This window comes from Phoenix dactylifera, chromosome 16 (assembly GCF_009389715.1).
Source record: "Phoenix dactylifera cultivar Barhee BC4 chromosome 16, palm_55x_up_171113_PBpolish2nd_filt_p, whole genome shotgun sequence".
NCBI classification, from domain to species: domain Eukaryota; kingdom Viridiplantae; phylum Streptophyta; class Magnoliopsida; order Arecales; family Arecaceae; genus Phoenix; species Phoenix dactylifera.
This window is the reverse complement of record NC_052407.1, coordinates 13,262,487-13,282,947: the sequence shown is the minus strand read 5'-3', so window position 1 is coordinate 13,282,947 and position 20,461 is coordinate 13,262,487. Positions and strand designations below refer to the sequence as shown.

At 35.1% G+C, this 20,461-nt stretch overlaps 1 protein-coding gene across 2 annotated transcripts in view; it reads left to right on the top strand.

Annotated features, from left to right (window-relative positions):
- The window catches only part of LOC103708293 (E3 ubiquitin-protein ligase HOS1), a 41,896-nt gene that overhangs the window by 12,897 nt on the left and 8,538 nt on the right, over positions 1–20,461 (top strand). For both annotated transcript variants that reach the window (XM_026805098.2, XM_008793138.4), the window contains 4 exons: positions 2,652–3,065; positions 3,156–3,314; positions 16,331–16,852; positions 18,013–18,144. In XM_026805098.2, coding sequence (XP_026660899.1) covers positions 2,652–3,065; positions 3,156–3,314; positions 16,331–16,852; positions 18,013–18,144 — 1,227 coding nt within the window. The remainder of the gene's footprint in view (positions 1–2,651; positions 3,066–3,155; positions 3,315–16,330; positions 16,853–18,012; positions 18,145–20,461) is intronic.

The window sequence follows — 20,461 nt, the reverse complement described above, 5'->3', positions numbered from 1 at the left end:
AAATGACCATAAAGGACATTGCATACTATTATACAACGGAGCATAATAAAATATAATATGTATTAATACATAAATATATGATATAGTATAATATTACTGTAATTTAATATAATATTAAATTATTTAACATAACATATCAATGTATTATGATATAATGTAATATAATAATATATTTATAGTATAATACAATAATAAAGATATAAAATATTATAATTATTAGCATAAATTAATTTTTCATAATATAACAAATTTTCTAGCTAGGTAATAAAATTGGTTAAACAATTATTAAAGGGACATTTTGTGTAATTGTTATATTTTATCACAGGTATTTTGGTCAAAAAAACAGCTCTCCGATCGGGCCTAAAAGTGCTTTTCTGGAAAACTCCAAAATGGAGCTTCTCCTAAAAAACTGCTTTTAGCTTTCTGAAAAAGCTAAAATAGCTTTTCGAAATTTTTACTAAGGCCCTGTTTGGGGGAGCTGTTGGCAGTAGAGCTGTTAGAAGTAGAGCTGTTGAAAGTAGAGCTGTCTGAAGTAGAGCTGTTATAAAAAGTTGTTTGCTGTTTGGTAACTATATTCGTAAAGTGCTGTGGTAGTTTGTTTTGTGTTTGGTAAACAAACTGAGAAAGTACTTTTGTATAACAAAATTACCATAAAGGACATTGCATAGTATTATACAACAGAACATAATAAAATATAACATAAATTAATACATAAATATACGATATAGTATAATATTATTGTAATATAAAATAATATTATGTTAATATAGCATAATAGTAATATAATTATTAGAGTAAATTAATATTTGGTAATATAACATAATATTAAATTATTTAACATAACATATTAATGTATTATGATATAATGTAATATATATTATATTTATAGTATAATACAATAATAAAAGTATAAAATATTATAATTATTAGTATAAATTAATTTCTCATAATATAACATAATATTAAATTATTTAAAATAACATATTAATGTATTATAATGTAATGTAATATAATACAATATTTATAGTATAATACAATAATAAAGGTATAAAATATTATAATTATTATTATAAATTAATTTTTCATAATATAACATAATATTAAATTATTTAAAATAACATATTAATGTATTATAATGTAATGTAATATAATATAATATTTATAGTATAATACAATAATAAAGATATAAAATATTATAATTATTAGTATAAATTAATTCCATAATATAACATAATATTAAATTATTTAACATAACATATTAATGTATTATGATATAATATAATGTGATATTATATTTATAGTATAATACAAAAATAAAGGTATAAAATATTATAATTATTAGTATAAATTAATTTTCCATAATATAACATAATATTAAATTATTTAACATAACATATTAATGTATTATGATATAATATAATATGATATTATATTTATAGTATAATACAAAAATAAAGGTTTAAAATATTATAATTATTAGTATAAAATAATTTTCCATAATAATTTCCCATAATTTCTCATAAAATAATTTTCCGCGGTCCAGGGGCTCTTCTTCGTGGTCCACGCTCGAGGAGGACCTCAGCATGGGCCGCGAGGTTGATGATAAAAAAAAAACAATAGATTGATTTTGGAAGGTATGGAAAAGGATTAAAAAATTTTTCTTCTAAAATGTGGTTCAAGAGATGCATACAAAAATTGAAAAGAAAAATACCTTTTCTTACGGAAGGGAGTCTGACGGCTAGGGTTCTTGGCTCCAGCAGATTTTTAGGTTTATAAAGGGACAAACTATGTAATTATGTTATTTTAATATGAGCATTTTTGTCAAAAATACAGCTTTCCGAAAAAGCTGAAACAGCTTCCTCCCAAAAGCTCCAAATTGGAGCTTCCTCTCAAAAGCTGTTTTCAGCTTGCCGCAAAAGCTGAAACAGCTTTTCGAAAAATTTACCAAACACAGTTTTTCATCTAAAAGTACTTTTGGAGGGCCAGAAAGTGCTTTCTGGCCCTCCAAAAGCTCCCCCAAACAGGGCCTAAATACTCCTATTTCATCTAAAAGTGCTTTTGGAGGGCCCGAAAGTGATTTTTGGCCCTCCCAAAGCTCCTCCAAACGGGGCCTTCATCTCTGTTATCTCTTTGCTTTCCTATGAAAAAAATAGTTGCAAATCTATTGTTATAGTGTGCCAATGCATCCAACTATCCCTTAGAGTTTATCAACTTTCACTCCATATTTCTTTATAGAAAATTGAGTTTTTTTTTTGCTGCAATAGAAATTTGAGTTTGAAACCGATTCCATTTCTTTCATTTAGATTTGGTGCTCTAGATTATTCAGTACTACCTGTCCCTAGAACCCTAGTTCTTTAGAAAATTAAGAGGAAAAAAAGAAATAGTTCATGTCATTGTCAGAGTTTCACTTTTGCACATATGGTTTAGTCCTTAAGAGTGAGGGATCATGCACAAGTGACAGGAAGGCCGAAAGGATCATGTCAGAATCTCTCTTCTCTTGATTGCTGACAAAAATCTAATGCATTGATTATTTTTTATTGTTGAAATTGTTCACAGATATTTAGTGTTGGAGCAAATGTATAACTAGTTTTACACTATTGCTCTATATAAAATCTTGTAATGTATTTTGATATTATCTTTTGGTTCTTCAGCACTTGGAGGTCATGATTTGGTGTACAAGGCATCAATTTCTTGAGAATGTACAGTCACGTTTCTCTAATTCTGCCTTATGGAGTATGCATGTCCAAGAAAGAAAGTCAGCTGCAGTTAATCGGTCATGGCCTGAGTTCTCAAGTAATTTGACAGATTCTGCGAGGTCAAGTGCTTTCACACTTTTCATTGAGCAAGCATTATCAAATCTTGGGATTGAACAGAGTTATATGGAGAGAAGCAAAGAAGAAGTGGATATTACTTTGTTGCAGGATGAAAATTCCCTGCTGCTTTTCCATTCCAAGATAGATGAGGACAACAAAAATGAATGTTATCCATTTAAAAATTTGCGAGTTGCTACTGATGTACTGTTTTTACATGGAACTTCTGATATGGTGGTCTGCAAACATGCAATTGTATCCTTGACCTTCGTTATTTGCTATGCAGCTGTGATACTTGTATTGGTGCCTATGTGCTTCCCTCTTTTTTCCTTAACTTGTTTGCAGTTCTTATACTATTTGTTTGATAGACATTGGACTCTACCTGATGTTGAATGGAAATATCTAGTTGATGATTTTGCTTCATCTTTTGGTATGACCAGACAGTCACAGCTTGAGTCTTTTGTTTTTTATCTTCTGGATGATCATACCTTTCCAGCACTGCAGGTACTTGTACATTGTTTTTTTAACCTTATTTTGTTAGTTTGATCTATGGACATGAACTGGTTTGTGTTGTTGTTGATATATGTTAATTATTCTTGTCAGAACTTGCATTTTTAGAAGTTGATTTAATGGTTCGGTAGCATAGTTGTTTTTATGTCATACATACATCATAACATCAATATTTTATTACTAAACAATTATTAATCTTTTAAAACACATAAGTTTTATGAAACAAGAAACATTTCTGCCAAGGTGGGCGGAACCGTCTCGAATCGGATAGTTCCGGCCGTTCCAAGTCGTAACGGTGGCTCCCCGGTACGATTTCGGCAACAGAAATGAGACCTATTGCTGGAGCCGGAGAAGAAGGAAAGAGAGAGCGAGTGGGGGAGAGAGAGAGAGGTCGGGATGCCGGCGGAGGCCGCGGGGGGTTGGCATCCGCCAGCCTCTGCCAGCCTCCCTCCCTCCCCCTACTCTCTCTCTCTCTCTTTCTCTCCCACGGTACAGTGCCCTCTGTCGGTACAAGCTTGACACTGCCGTACCGACTCGTGCCGCCGGAGAAGCGGTAGGATGCCCTGTACTGGTTCCTCCGACCTTGATTTCTGCAAATATTGAGATGTTATTTCTTCAACTTTACCTTAGAAACCTGTGCCTTGTGGATAAACATACATCCATACATATATAAATACTTACATAAACATATACATATATTTTTGCCTATTAGCTGTTGCCTTTCCACTGATGTATAACCTGTTAAGGGAAATAACCTTCTTATCTTTTACTTTATTTTCCATTTCATTTTATTCTTTATTATTTTTTGGAGATGGGATTTTAGTTTGACTTGTTGGCCTACTTCAAGTTTACTTTAATGACTGTCCATTTAAAAATCCTATCTAGGTATTATATAGATCATTCCATCGTAGTTGGCATTCCCGTGTGATTAGTTTTCCCTGGTTACCTTTTCATTTATGTACTTCTCTACTTTTGAGTTCCTTTTGGGCTAGGTTACCTTTTATCTTGCCTCTTACCCTGCTTATTGGTGGCTAGAATGAGGCTGGTTTTACTGCACCATGGTTCATTGTATTGGACTGTACCAACTAGTATCAGGCATACAGTACCATGCCGATAGCAAACCAATACTTGGATAGAGGACATATTGAATGTTGGTACCATGAACCGACCCATACTAACATTGTGCTAGAATGGTACCAATATGGGTATCGAAACTAGTATTGTGAACCTTATTGCAGATATTCGTTTAAGTGTACCTTAGAGGAGCAAATGCAAACTTGAGTTTTTTTCTCCCAATCATGGATATGGCTGCAGGAAACAAATATGACATGATACATGGACATTTTATTACAAATAAAGAAAAATAGGATAGAAGTATGGTACGAATACGATACACTCCTTTTTTTTGGCATATGTAACTATATCATATAGTATATACTTCATAGAAACTTTGTAGTTATAGGTTTCCTTGCTTCTTTTTGTAATAGGCTATTCTCTCCCTTTTAGGGTACACATAGGTGTCTTTTGCACTTCTAATCATTGTGGACCTAGTTGTTGCTCGCCAAACTTGATTTAATACATAACCTCGTAAATCCCAAGAGTTTCCAGGGTTTGTGCAAATTATACCCAAAATGCATCCTTACCTTGTCCGCTACCATTTCTTTTTTTTGAATAAAAAAAGATGGATATTTACAAGAAATATCTAGTACATATCAGTTCTTATCTAGGGTGTATCTAATTCTGATACATATCAGACATGCACATGGCTACATTTTGGAAGTATCAGTGTCATAGTTCATATGTCCATGGAGAGGATTATTGGAATCATGTGCACTAGAGGGGGTGAATTCATTTGTAAGGACAATGCTTGGCGACTGCATGCTTCATTCTTTGCTTCTTGAGTTCTTTTTTGTTTAATGGGTATTTTTATATTAATTTGCATCTAAATTTGTGTATATATTTTCCTAGGTAGAATAAGACTTGGAAAGTATCCAACTCTTTCCCATTAGAAAAGTTTTTGGTTTGGTCAGGACTAAGATTGACATTGGAGTAAGAGGTTACACATTATATTCCATCGATTTGTAGAAAATGGAAGAATACATGATGATCGTGACTATGATTGTAATACAGTAATACAAGATAATTGAGAGTTTGAGACCAATAAAAAATGTAGAGTAGATCAGACCTCCAACCAAATGTGTGGCATTTCTTCATCTTCCCATTGACCACACTTCCCCTCTTCTCTTCCCACGAACCAAACTAGTCCCAAGTGTTTGAAGTCCATTAGTTTCTGAGTGGTTATCTTTTAGTTGCCTTATCATCAAGTATGACATGGACTGATCGGTCATAGTGTCATCCTAATCACATATTTTCCATTAACTACAACCTATCTTGAAGCTACATTGATGTAGTCCCCAAAAGCTACATTGATGTAGTCCCCAACCTATTTTGTGGATGATTTAGGAATAAAGAGCTTCAAGTGTTAATCATCACTTTGGTTGAGTTAATTGAGACCTCATTTGTTAATTTAGTCATTTGTCTTTGTTCTGTTATCTTTTTTATCTGTGTCATTAGTTGGATCCACATGATATTCTATTATTTTCTTTTGCTTAGTCGTTAAATCACTTACTGTGACATAAAGTAATGGCTATGTATCTGATATTTATTTTTTGTTTGGTAAACATGATAATTAAGCAGTAATGACATGTAGTTAGGTTATAAGTGGAGAGTATTATGGTCACAGGCCACTTTTGGGTAATCCATGAATAGTGGCTGCCATTTTTTAGCGATGTAATATAATTAGATGATGTAATATTGATGAATGAAATATTTTTCCTTTCCATTTGAGTTTTCCCTCATGTGCTGTGAAATCGAACATGAGCCCATCTGGAGCAAGTTTGGGTTATCTTTCTTTCTAGTCTTCCATCATATGATGCAAAGTTTGGTGCAAGGCCCTTCAGAACAAGTTCAGGTAATCATATCTCTTTCTCATTTTCTATTCTTCTCTCAAGTGAGACTCCATTGTGGGTGTGAGACCACCATGAAGATGCTCCAGATCTTGTCCTTTTCATTTCCTTTATTCTTCTTCCATCTATTCTCTTTGCAATTTCATTGCACTTTTCCTCTGTTTTTCTTTTGTTTTTCTTCCATCTTAGTCCAAAACTTCAAGATGAACAATAATCTGATCAAATTTAAGATTTTAGTCCTAAATTCTCAAAGCTCCATGAGCTTTAATTTTTTCAACCCATAGGATGTCCTATGTCATAAATTCTAATTGATAGTTCATTTCCATTTTGTTACAATCCTGCTAAGACTATCAAACCTGGTCCATGCAGCAGGCTAAGTTCAAATTCTCATATCTTCCTTGTTTTAGGTCTCAAATAGGTCAAAATTATACTCGTTTCAAAGCTATTGATGTCTACTTTGACATGGAATTGGTTTCACCAAAGATTCAAAATGGTTTAAAATTTATTGTCACTCAACGGTCAAAGGATCCTTATCACTAATGTTTCTCTTAGCCCTTGAACTCTAATTTATTATCACTAGTTTTTGTTTTTGTTTTTTTTAAAGTTCTAATAGGCACAACCAAGGTTCGCTATACCGGTCGGTACTGAGCATACCGTACCCGTACCGATGGGTACCGGTATCGGTACACCAATGTCGGTACGCTTGGCGTACCGCATACCGTACCGTACCGACACTCGGTACACCTATACTAGTGCGGCACCGGTACGAGGTTCGGTACCGGTACGGCGAACCTTGGGCACAACATTAAGCACACATATATAGAAACTGTACTTATAAAATAGATAAAAATAAAAAATTAGGCTTAGGAACATGCAGGATGTTACATGAACTATACATTTGGAAATATTAAAGATATTGTGTGTTGAAGAGCTGATGAAGGACAAGATAAGCAATAGACTTTGTTTATTTTCTCTAACATGTTGCAATGCACAAACTAGGGATGCCAACAAACCAAAGATGGATTAATTGAAACCGAAGGAGCTTGAGTCTATTGGGTTTGATATTCGTGAAGATAATGTTGTATATACATTTTAGTCATCAAAAGTTTGATTATGGGGCCTAAGTGAAGGATTGGTAGTATTCCCATGTCTTTTTTGCTAATTATATTTTGAACTTAATGCTAATATTCAATAGGTACCATAATGTATTTTATTTGAGAAAAAAATAAATGAAATGCTAAGTTGGATTTGGAAGATAACCTTAGAGGATAAGGGCTTACATATTGGCAAAGCAAAAGCAGAGTATATGGAGAATAATTATTGTGAAAATATAGGCATAGATCTAGCCTAGATTGATGGACGAGATGCCACAGATTAGTCCATTTCATTATTTGGATTCTATTATACAGAATAATCGGCAAATAGGTGAAGATATATTTAAAACAGTTAGTTGGATGAAGGGGAAATGTTCTTTTGGGTATTATTTGATCGATAAATACTCCAACAATTTGAAAGAAGCCCACTGGCCCTTTTTGTTATATAGCTAAAAATAACTGTTACTTGGATGCTTGACATGGATGCCAAGTGTCTGAGCTCCTTAAATGTTGAGCACAACAATCAATCTCCAACAATCTAGACATAGGATATATTACACATGCACACATACATACTTTGCATCTATGTAAAAGCTATTGCTATGATATCCGTGCAGAAAGAAAAAATTGAAAAGTGGGAGTACGGTTTTTGTCTGGAGAAGCACTAATAGGTTGCATGGTAGTTGGATGTGAGATGAAGGTAAAGGAAAGTGCAAGCACCTGTTGCCATGCTACAGATATAAAGCAAATCCAAAGATCATTTGAGCTATGATAGGGGACAAGAGGGTCCTTATGGAATAATCATGACTTTGCGAGTTATTTACTCATTAGGTTACTTAAGATGTGTTAGTGTATTTAATTTAATTATTAGCCATGATATCTTTATTCTAAAAACATAATGGTGCTTCACTTAAACTGTTCATATAATGGTGATGGATTTAAATCAAAGGTTCAAGACTATAATAAACTTCACTAAAGTATCCAACACTCAAAGTAGAGCCTACATGATGAAACTCGTAACGATACTTTTTATTGATGTTATCTGGGCACTTCAAAATGGTGTCCAACTATGCCATGTTGTGTCAGTCTCTTGCAATGTCCATGTCTTAATTAGTGTTGAAACTTCTAGAAACCTTAAAATGGAGTGTCTAGGTAATGTAGTCTAGAACAACGAATAATAAAGAGGTCCTCAGAAAAGTTGGATTAAGCAAAGATAAAAATGTTGAGGTGGATACGTGTTAAAACTAGGAAGGTTAAGTAAGAAAAGAGTATGCTAGTGGAGCTTATGATTTGTACAAATTAAGAATTGGAAATCAATTTATTAAGATGGTGTGGGTATAATAATTAAGATTTGAGTGGATCGCAATAAGAAGTGGTACTTTAATCTTTGTTAAATGATGTAGGACGGACATTGAAAATCTTGAAATAATATGAAGCTTCCCTAAATAGAAATGCTGGGCGAATGAGGACTTATACAGCCAACCCCTAGTAGTTGGGACAAGCCATAATTCTTGTGGTTATAGTATGATTATGAATCTTTTACTGCCATGTCATAACTGAAAAATTAGTATGCAAGTATATCATACTTAGTTCCAAATTTTCCTTTATAACTAGGGATTAAGTGATAAAAAATTCTCTCTATGTTCATTTACGTGCGCCCGCGCGCGCGGGGGGGGGGGGGGGGGGGGGGGGGGAGTTAATAGGAGCTTTAAAAATATAGAAATATAAGTTGCTTTTATCTCTGCTTGAACTTATTGGTTGTAAAACTCTAATTTTCAATTGCTTTTAGCTTTGAGCTTATATCAATCATATTGTGCCATAACACGCACAACATGTCTGGACATACTGTTGCAAGATTCAGAAGAATTGCTAGGAGTATTTGCATATATCAAAGAACAATGGTTGCGGCTATATAGTGATAAGTACATGTTTTGGGCTTAGACATGTATTGATTGTTATCAATACATTATGTAATGTAAGTTCCAAGGTATTGAGTGCCAATGTCATGCTGTACTAGTGCTTGGCATGCTTGGCAGATACTGCACTCGAACATGCTGAGTGCTTGCAGACTGTTGGTATTGGACTCATGCCACTTGCTGGCGAGGCATTGGTACAATACATGCTATGCTGTATCAATTGAATTGGCAGCACTAGAAATCATGCAATCAAATCCTTTTTAATAGTTGGTAATACTAATTTTTTGAATTTCAAAATGAGATTGTTAAGAAGCAAATCTTGCAAAACTTGGAGATGCTTTTGGTCTAACCGTTGTTTGGAATATTCCTATGGAACTCAAAGACTGAAACTACAAAGAGTGAAACCATAATTTTGCAAATTTTAAGATTGGGACTGGTTTAGGGTTTTGGCTGCAACTAACTTGTTAGATTAAATTCATTTCAGATATGGACTAGTATGCCATTTTTTTGTTGATTCATAATTTTTCATACGTAAGAAAACACATTATGTAGATTAAACTTAAATATTGTGGGTTTTGAGAGCATTATTTTTAAAAAGCAGTTGATGCAACTGCATATGCATATGCAGCTCTCCAACCATCCTGCACAGAGTCTAGGCTACTTTTGAATGTAAACAGCCATATGGTAAATGCTCAAGTGCCTTGCATAAGCCCAAGCACCTCCTGGATATGCAACTCTCCACTTTTACAATTTTCTTAGCTATTTTGATTCTTTTTATATCTTTTTTCTAAATATTATTTGCTATTATTAGTATAAATTTTTATTTGTAATTTTTTATTTTTAAATATGAATGTATAGGCTTCCACCTAAGCGGCCACGTACTGCTTAGGCACTCTGAAGTAGCTACTGGTATAATGTAGTCAATTTCTGAAATCTTTTTTGGAAGCATTGCAACATTACATTCCAAAATTTTTTGAAGGATTTTTTGACATAAGTTTGTTAATCTTAAATATCAAGTCTCATCATCATCTAAGTTGTCACATGTTACTTTTCCATCTAATAGTAACTCTGAACATGAGTTTTTTTAAACATTGTGTTTGAAATTATTTTTACCTTTGCTTCGGTGTAAAGCCACTATATCTATATATATCCAATAGTCGGAAACAATATAGTTTTCTCTTAAATGATGCCTACTTTATATACTTGACTTTTTCTTTATAATTCTTGTTTTTATACCTAATTATAGTTGGTATAATTTTCAACAGGAGCCACTGAAACTAGAGTTAGAACCACAAAAATTTCCAAAACTAAAATTTTACTTTTGAACCATAGGTCAACTAATATGCAATTTCTTATCATATTTTAGGTATTGTAATGTTTTGGTTACTACATAATATATCTTGTGGTTATGGTTATTAAGTAAAAACTTGTATATAAAGAAATGGTAAATAATACTAGCTTGATACATATTTATGCTTAATAGGACTTTCTGCTGGAAATGTGAACTGTTCAGTAATGATGTGCAGTATATTTGAAAAGTCAGCGAAGATGTTTCCTGCATAACCAGCATAACCATTATAGAGTAGCTCTTTTTTAATTGCTGTTCCTCGATCTTGTATTTTCTGTATAGAGATAAATTTCAAAATCATGATATATGCATATCTTGATTTGCATGCCCGTGAAAGAATATATGATGTTTTTATAAATTTTCAAAAAATCTGGTGCGTTATTAATTAATAGGATATATTTGTTCTTACAAATTTCTTGGATATCTTGCATTATATGTAACCATTTTTCTTTCTTTGTTAGGGGAATCATGGGAGACGTTAGGTTAACATTGGCTCGCTTGTTTGTTATTTAGGTTTTAGGGACCAATAGATGCTGGATGACTGGAGAAATATTGTGGCGCCCATTTGTAAAATCAATTTGCGTAGAAAAGTGCACTAAATATCATGGAATTAAACTTCTAGGCAAGGATTAAAGCATTATATGCCTGTATATGTGCTAGTCATGGTTGGCATGGTACATACCATGTCCTGTCATCCGACACCGAGTCATTCTGCCCAGCATCGGTATGTGACTGATATGGACCGGCACAGATTGATTTGCATGACACGATAGAACATGCCTCTGTGCCATGTTTTTGTCCAGTTGGTATGGTAGCTGTTGCTTGGTGCAGATTGGTACGGAAGTTAACAGGAAATGCTTATAGGAAAAAGATCAAAAAAATATAACTACAAAATCAAAAAACCAATTTGGTTTTATGCTTAAGCACTTGCTTCTCAAGCTGCATTTAGACTGTAGTCATGCTTGAGACTGGAATGGAGGTAGGCTTTTACCTTTGGGATCTCAGATAATGTTACCACTACTTACTATAATAATTTAAACACCTCTCTTGTATTCATTCCATGTTGACAACATGATGATTTCAGCTAGTTTGATATATCTTTGAAAATCATAGTTTTGATAAAAAAAATATTTAGAATGTTGATGTTATGATAATTATTTAAATTTTGTGATGATTTGAAGTAAAATTTACCATATCTATACAAAGAAAAGTTCAACTTTAACGATCATACTATTGTTTATTTTAATATGATAAAATATAAAAAAAGGGCTTTGTCTATCATTTAGCAGATCAAATCATTAATCTCAAGCAAAATTAAATCTATATAGAACATTATTTGTAATATTATGATCATAATTGAATCAGATATTCTTCTCAATTCCGGCAAGTACATAGGCTAGGAGAAGAAACTGGATGTTCATGAACTGATCATAAAAATAGCATATTCAATTGAAACAAATGACTGAACAGAATAAATGAATGTTACCTATAAGATAACTATTAAGAAGAAATGAAAACATTATTCTTCTTGTCAAGGGATCTTCTTGGTCACCAAATAAGCATTGGAAACCCGAAAGACATATGAATTAGGAGACCTATATTTATTTATAATTGATGAGAGTGAGTGTTTAGAAGGGGCAATAGGTTTGGGTGCAGTACTGGTGAACATTTATTTTCCTTTTCTTTTGTTATGTACTTAGAAGAGAAATTTTAGGAGGACTAGAAGAGAGGTTTTAGGAAGGCTGGTTTTGATGTATTGGCTGGCAGTTTAAGGTGAGGGACGTGATTGGTTTGGAGGGGCTAGTTTTATCATATGATAGTGGAATGAGGTAACAAACTTTTACCAAGATTTTAGGAGTAGAGGCAGGATCAGCACCATATACGGTTTTCTGGGGGAAGGGGGTGGGGGGTTTGGACTTTAGCTGAACATAAGAATATAATTAAGGCCCTATGGTGTAACCTTATATGTTTATTCTCAAGAATTAGAAAAGAGAGGTTACATCGATTCTGTCAAAGCATGGTGAATCTGTATATTTATTAGTTTAGCAACTACTATGGCTAGTTTTGTTTGGACATCCAACATGAAGAGTCTTTCAGATGTGTCATGAATCCTTCATGCCAAACACTTAGATATCTGTCAAAATTTTTGGTTGCAACTTTGAGAGATTAATGGAGAGTTGGGCTCTCCTAACAATGAGTTTGACCCACCGTAGTACATTTAAAGTGGACTTTTATTCTTTGTAGACAAGGATCGCCGAATTGGCTGGTTTGGGGCATATTGAACTGGACCAGCTGGGAACTAGCATGGTTCAGCCTGTAAATTTGAGATGAGGCTGGGTTGGAGTTAAACCCCCCAGGTTTGTGTTTATTAAACTCCCCTCCCTGCCTGTCCGCCTGCTCGCGATGAGTCCCCCCACATTGATCGTGATTTTGAGAGAGTGCCCCCTCCCTACTGCTCGCAACCCCCATTCAGGAAATTGCTTGCAATGGCCCGAGAGCACCTCTCTCTCTCTATCTCTCTCACTCTGAGGGTTAGGGTCAGGGTTTACCTCGGCCCTCCCCCTTCCTCCCTTCCTCCGCCTGTCTCCCTCTCCTTCCCACTCTCTCTCTCTCTCTCTCTCTCTCTCTCTCTCTCTCTCTCTCTTGCTTTGAGGGTAAGCATTTCCCTCAGCCCCCTCCCTCCCTCCCTCCTGCTCCCCCTCTATCTCCTTATATTCGGCATGTTCGGATTGATGGTGGTACAACCTCCAATACTGTTTTGATGAACCTTGTCTGCAGAGACAGGCCAATGATGTAATAACCTAATAATTTTGTAAAAATGCCGTCTTTCTTATATCCTAAAGCTAATATGAGAGTTTGGATGAGAAAAATGTGCTATAAAAGACCTCAACAAATAATATACTTACTTCCTTCTTATAAACTATTTTAAAATATAAATCTGTAATTAATTTTCTGTAATAGCCTTAAATCTCCTTTTTCACCTTGCCGACATGTTTTAATCTGTTTCTTGCATTCATATACATGCAAAACTAACCATATGATTAACCAAGGGGCTGGGAGTCATTGACATTGAGTCTTATTTTAGTTTTTTATTTATTGTACTGCTCTTATATTTCTGCTTAATTTTTAGTTTTAGTGGATTCTACTGAGTCTATGGCTTAGATTAAAACTTCTTATAGTTCTCTAGATGGCTAGATGAACTTATCTCAAGTTAGTACTAATGTTTCAAAACCTGGCTATGTCAGCCTGTTGGAGCTGTCAGATGCTAGCTGTGGCTGGTCGGGTTGGATCTAAACATATTTTTGATTAAACCATTCAAATCTCTTGACTTGATGGTTCAACCATTTGAACCATGCAGGTCAACAGCTCATTTACTAGGCCAAGTTGATCCAAGAAATTTTAAAGAAAAACATAACCCTAAGCCACAATCCTATTATTTTTCCTCATCTTCTTCCTAATTGAAGCCATGAAAGTGATGAGCATAAAAATTCGACCATATCTACTGATGTGATAGCTCTTCCTTTTCTTGATCTTCTATTGAGCTTGGTGGTGTGATGGAGGTGATGAAGGTGTGATTGGAGGGGGTTGAGTTAGTGGGACTAGAGGGGAGTTCATGCTAAGGCCAAACACGGATTGAGGAGTGGTACTGTAAAGGAAGTGGTCCCAGATAGGGTTGATGCCATGGGGTTGAAGGTTTTGATGGAGGGGAATTGAGTGGCAGGGTTGATGGGGTTGTAGTGGCGATGGAGGCGAGTCTAGAAGCTGGCAGAGCTTAGGCCTACAGTGGTGTAGAGGAGGCATGGAGGGCTCATCTTGGGAAACAGTGGAGGGAGTGCATGTTTTATGGAAGAAATGCTGGGACTTGGATGGGAGTGGTGATCTAAAAGGCTATAATTGAGGTCTGGGTTATCTAGTTGAACTCTGCCGTGGTTGAACCACTGATCCATGACCCAAACCTCAAAACAGTTTTGTTTGGGTCATTGGTTCTTGAACGCTGGTTTGTATGTTACATCAGCCCATATTATAGTTGCCACACAATCTATTATAGCTTTATTGTTCATGTTTACTAAAGTGTAAACAATGCGTTGAGCAATAACAAGGCATGTTAATGATAAATTAGGAAAATGGGAAAAGAATATGTTTTAGGTTTTATAAGTGGGGTTTTTTCTGGGGCCATTGCTTAGTGCAATAGTAACCGCTTGGGCCGACAAGGGGAATGGTACATATTCGAGTGTTGGGCAGCTATTTTGTGTAAAATAGTGCCAAAGGTTACGTCTGTCCAGATTAGGAAAATGGGAAAAGAAAATGTTTTAGGGTTTTATAAATGGGCTTTTATCTAGGGGCCATTGCTTGGTGCAATGGTAAAGGCTTGGTTTGACAAGGCAATAGCAAGCCTTGGGCAGCCACTTTGTGTAAAATAGTGCCAAAGGTTAGGTCTGTCCCCATTTTGCCCCATCGAAGATCCTGGATTTTTGGAAACATAACTAGGTAATGACACTTTATACAAAAGGATTTTATCTGCAGCTTTTAGTGATTTCAAATGAAAAAAGACATCTACTTCATCAGGTTTGCCCCTTCCCTCTATCTCTTCTCTTCCCTGCTCTTTTCTCCTTTTGTCTCGTCTTTTCTTCTTTTCTTGCTTGCTGATTTATTTCACAATTTTGCCGTAATCAATCTTCATACCTGCTGTTTTACTTATTCAAGCACTTGATTCAATTTTCTTTTTGCATGCTTTTGTTTTGTTATTTGCTTTGCAAGTGAGCTATCTTTGGCATGATGTGTTGATAGACTTCTGTTTTGTGCCATATTTTATATACTTGGTATGGCTAGAATTTGAGAGCAGCAATTAAACCCTTGTTTTTCTTTCCACTGTGCTACAGAATCCTAGGAAACCCGAAACTAGCGAGATTCCAGCACTTCAGTTGAGTCATGTGGGTTACTGAAATTCCTCCACAGCATCCAGAAATCTGTTTGAGAAAGCCTAGTAATCCTTTCTAAAAGCCCCCAGACCCTCTTTCGTCCAGACCTAACCCTAGGGCTGCATCACTACAGCTTGAAGATTTATGCTTATGTGTGATTGTTACGAACCCATCATCTCTCTTGAAAGTTAAATGTGGCTTAGAAGTCAGATCTAAGCCTTTTTGTCGGTCATCAAATGTTGTTTCTCGTTAGTTAAAAATGTTTCATATCTGGAATGAGAACAGGATGGGCAACTGTGACCATATTATGTTATCTCATTAGTGGATGGATCATGGTACGCCATACCGGCCTGAACCGGATGGTACATTGCGTACCGTACCGGTTCGGTATTGGTACCCGGTATGGGTGGCATATTGATACTCAATATGCCAAACACTTTTATATCGTATCGTACCGATACTGTGCTAGTATGGCACCGGTATGGGGTCCGGTACCGAGATAGCGAATCTTGGGATGGATAAAGCGAAACACCCCAATAATATCTTCCCTAGGTTTTACACATAAATACAGAGTGATGGACAGTGTTTTATCGAAAGTTCTGTTATTCAGCTGGATATGACTTGCAACATGGAGAGAACACTTGTATTCCTGTACTCCCATGACATGAACAGAGAATACTTATATAGTTATTGTTCATAATTATAATGGACTATTTTCAGATTAAAGTACATGAAAACCTGCAAATGTTTAATTTGTTCATTGACAGGAAGCTAGCCATCTTCTCCCAGAAATTGCAGGCTCGGAAACACACCCAAAGATAGCACAAGTTCTATTGGAACGTCAATGTCCTGATGTAGCATTGACTGTTTTACGGTGCACTGGGCGTGATGGCTTATGCACTTATGCAAATTCTGAGCATGATGACCCCCAATGTGTCTCGCTTGGCGAGGCAGTAACAGCTGTTCGGGTTAGAATTGAATGTGGTCTTCTTACGGAAGCCTTTATCTATCAGAGGTTACACTGCTTAAAAGCAAAGGAAGAGGAGTCTAGGCATGAATCATATTTGGCATGTTCCAGCAGTTCGAAACCTGAGTGTTGGATATACCAGGTTGAAATCTTGGTAACAGAAATTTGCTATCTCTGTATTCGAAGGAACCTGGTAGACCGAATGATTGAGTTGCCTTGGAATTCTCATGAAGAGAGGTATCTCCACAAGTGTCTCTTTGATCATGCCTGTCAAAATCCTTCGACAATATATGGTAATCTTCTTATGGTCTTCTATGTCCAGGTAATATCTTAAGTCTTACTTTTATATTCAAATGTTTCACCATGTACCTCCAGCATCCATGCTTTAGAAACTAAGATATGACTTCTATTCTATTATTATGATTAATTTCTTGATTTCATTTTGCCTAATCAATATTCGTGAATAATATATATCTTTTTGTTGTTTACCATACCTTCAAAAGCCATTCAATATTGAGGTTAGTTGATTGTATCTTCCTCTGCATCTGATAGTTTGCAAACTTATTTATATGACCTCCGCCAGTGTAGTATAATAACCTATAGTTAAAAGAAGCACCAGGAAGGGTCAACATTTGCCAGTTTACTACAACTTAAGACAAAAGTAGAAAAAAGTAAATAACAAAAAAGACACAAAAGTCATCATCTAGAATACATAAGTAATACCACATGGAGAGAATGTTATCATACAAGTTACAGCTGGCTCCAAGTATATTTTGCAACCTGACCCATGACCATTTTGTGTGAGTAGGTATTCATTCAAGTTGGTTGTAACTTCAGAAGCAGAAAATATGACTTGAGTTGCTAGAATTGCTTTTTTTTTTTTCTTTCTTTTTTTTTTTTTGAGAGAGGAAGGCCCCATCAATTCATTTCATGAGGTGAAATGAATACAAGGACAAGGAATTGGAGTTGGAGGTGAGGCAGTTATAGGGAACTAAAGAGCCCTGGATAAATCTTGATCTGCTCAGATAAACATTCCTATATCTTGGCTTAGTCAACATAATAAGATAACAAAATGACCACTTTGACTCAAAAACCCATGTAGCATGTATAACAGTTGCAAAGATATCCTTGCAGTTCAGGTTTCTTTAAGTATGTAACACATTAAGTAGTGCTAAGTTGGCTCATGCAATGGCATTGGCATCTATTTGTCTTGAGTTTTGACAGGCATTATAGTCTCAGCAAGCTTGTACTTTAAGAATGCATTACTCTTAAGAAATTCTTTCTATTGGATGTCTTAATTATGCCTAAGGCTTTTCTAATCATGCTATCCAAAACTTTTAGTTGATTCATTAATATTCTTTAGTACATTTCAAAGAGTTGATTTATTAAGAGAAGGGAAATTTGAATGCTATCATAACTGGCTTTTTCTTAATTCCATTTGAATAATTCATGATCTTGTAACGTGTTCCATTTCTTTGTTAGCGTTATCGATACATGGAAGCATATCGAGTTGATCGCTGTCTTCAAAGCCTGGAGCAGAATGTTCTGGGGACTGTTGATGAAGATGTGGCATCCAGGATAATATCAATAAGTCAGTGGAGGGCAGAATTAGTTGTAAGTTATCTTGCCTTAACTGTAATATGATGGAGCCCTCGCAACCAGGGTTGGCAACAAGAATCACGTGTTTTCAAAATCTTTTTACCATTCTATATTTAATCTTATAGAAGAAGATAATTCTCAACCCAAATATCAAAAGTGGTCCGATACTAAATAAAGCAGAGACGTCAACAAATAATAGTACATGTCCCTAATAATATAGAGTCGTGAAAATGTCGAGTAGCAAAACAAAGAGATCTTACTCACCAAAGAAATGAATAACTCCTACAGCAAAATCTAACCATTCCCAAAACAATAGCCAGTAAGATCCAACCATCTTTATTTTATGAAGTAAACAAATTTCTAAACAAACTTAAATTTTACCTAAAGTCATTAGTCCAAGTCTTTTAGGAAGTTCAAAGTCCAGTCTTTAGGTCTAGCTGAACTCCTGTGATCATTGGGAACCGACTTTGACTTAGAATATCAAAAATACTTTGAGGACCAATTTTGACCGAAATCCACATCAATGGCAATAACAAAATTTTCAACAACTTTTACAACCTTTTGATTATAGGGTGCTCTCTTCTTTATTGGAAAGCTGCAACTTGGTTATTGGGCTTGCAATGCTGCATCCACATTTTCGCACTCTGGCCTTTCTCTTAGCCAAAACGCACCACTCTTCTAGAGTAGGGCTTTTGTATGGAATAATTTTTGTCTTCTCGAAGCATAAAATATTTTTCTCAATTTGAAAAATATGCCTGACTTAAGCCCCAATTCTTACTTTGCTTAGTTCAATAGTACACTACATTCTTCATGAATTTATCTTGCTTAGAATTCAGAAAATTTGGCATCTTACCTAGTAAGTGAAATCTTCTATCATTCTAACTTTTGGAGAATCATCTGCAGCTGATGACCATGTCAGACCTTTTTATGTTTTGTTGCATGAGTGCAGCAGGAAAGTTGGAATTTGAGACATGATAATGAGTTAGATTTGGTGAAAGAAAAAATAATGACTACCATATTTAATTTTATTGTTAATAAAGAATGAACTATTTCTTTATAGCAATTATATAATCAAATATAAACAAATAAGATGGTGCGTTTGATTCTTGTTAGCTAATAAGAACTTTGTACATATATTTCTTATCATTATTTTTTTGTTTTATAATTTCTTGCTCTTTTACCACATTATGGATTTCCATGAGTCTAGTTCATTAGTGGTATCCTGTGTGGACATGTCCAATCATCATTTATTTTTCCTAGTTGGAGGTTTAAAGCATTTTTTAATATATACATATCAAATCTTCTAGAAAGGGAAAAGAGAGAACATGAAAGCTCATAATCTCTTTTTAAGAATTTAAGAGATATCAAATCAAACAAGAGATGTACAAATAATGAAATTCTGCATACATTCCCATGCAATTATTGTAAATTTACCCTCCGCAAATTTCTCTTTGCATGTATATCCTGAAAGTCATCCAGTATTTACAACAGTACCCCTCCAATTACATTTTTGACTAATGGTGTTAATAAGTGATGTTTTAAGTGTGAAATGACAGTATTACCTTTTTGCGTTAATACACCTAAGAAGTTGAACATTCAGTCTGCATTGTGTGAAGCTATATTTTTGCACAAATTATTCAAGAATATCGGTACAAAAGGGCAGTAAAGTTATTTTATGCTTAAAACAATTATCTACTAGCACAATTAGTCAAAGATATAATACCAGTCTCAATGATATCTTCAGAAACAGGACCATGCTGCAGGATAGTTAGGGAGAGAGAGCCAATATCGTGACGAGGTAGGCCAAAGGTAATTTTGTAGACCAAGGCTGATAGAGTATGAAGATTGGTTTAACAATTGGCACAAAGTAGCCACCTTGAGAGTCGTGCAGCAGTAGGAAAGCAACTGGTGTCAATTATTAGAACCACTAGGAGAGGGGACCAGGCGTGGATAGCAACCATCAGAGTGGGCAATTATTTTATTATAGTATAAACAATGGAATAGTACTTTACATATAAACCTCTCAACAACCAATCAAATGCTTCTTTTTGTCTTATTTTAGTTTTACTTTACTAGTAGTTCTACCATAGAGGAGGTATAACTTAGATTTTTATCGTAGCCTAGCGCTACATCTCTTATCCACCTTTGAACGATGGTGACATGGTGGCGAAAGTCCTTGAAGGTCAACGTACCTGGATCTACGCTACTCTTTGATGCAGGACAACTGCAGGAAGGAGAGGGAAGAAGGAAGAAGAGGGGGGAAGAAGAAGAGGAGAAGAGGAGGGGGAGGAAGAACCAGGCTTCTCACCTGGCTCTGGCCATGGCTTCACAC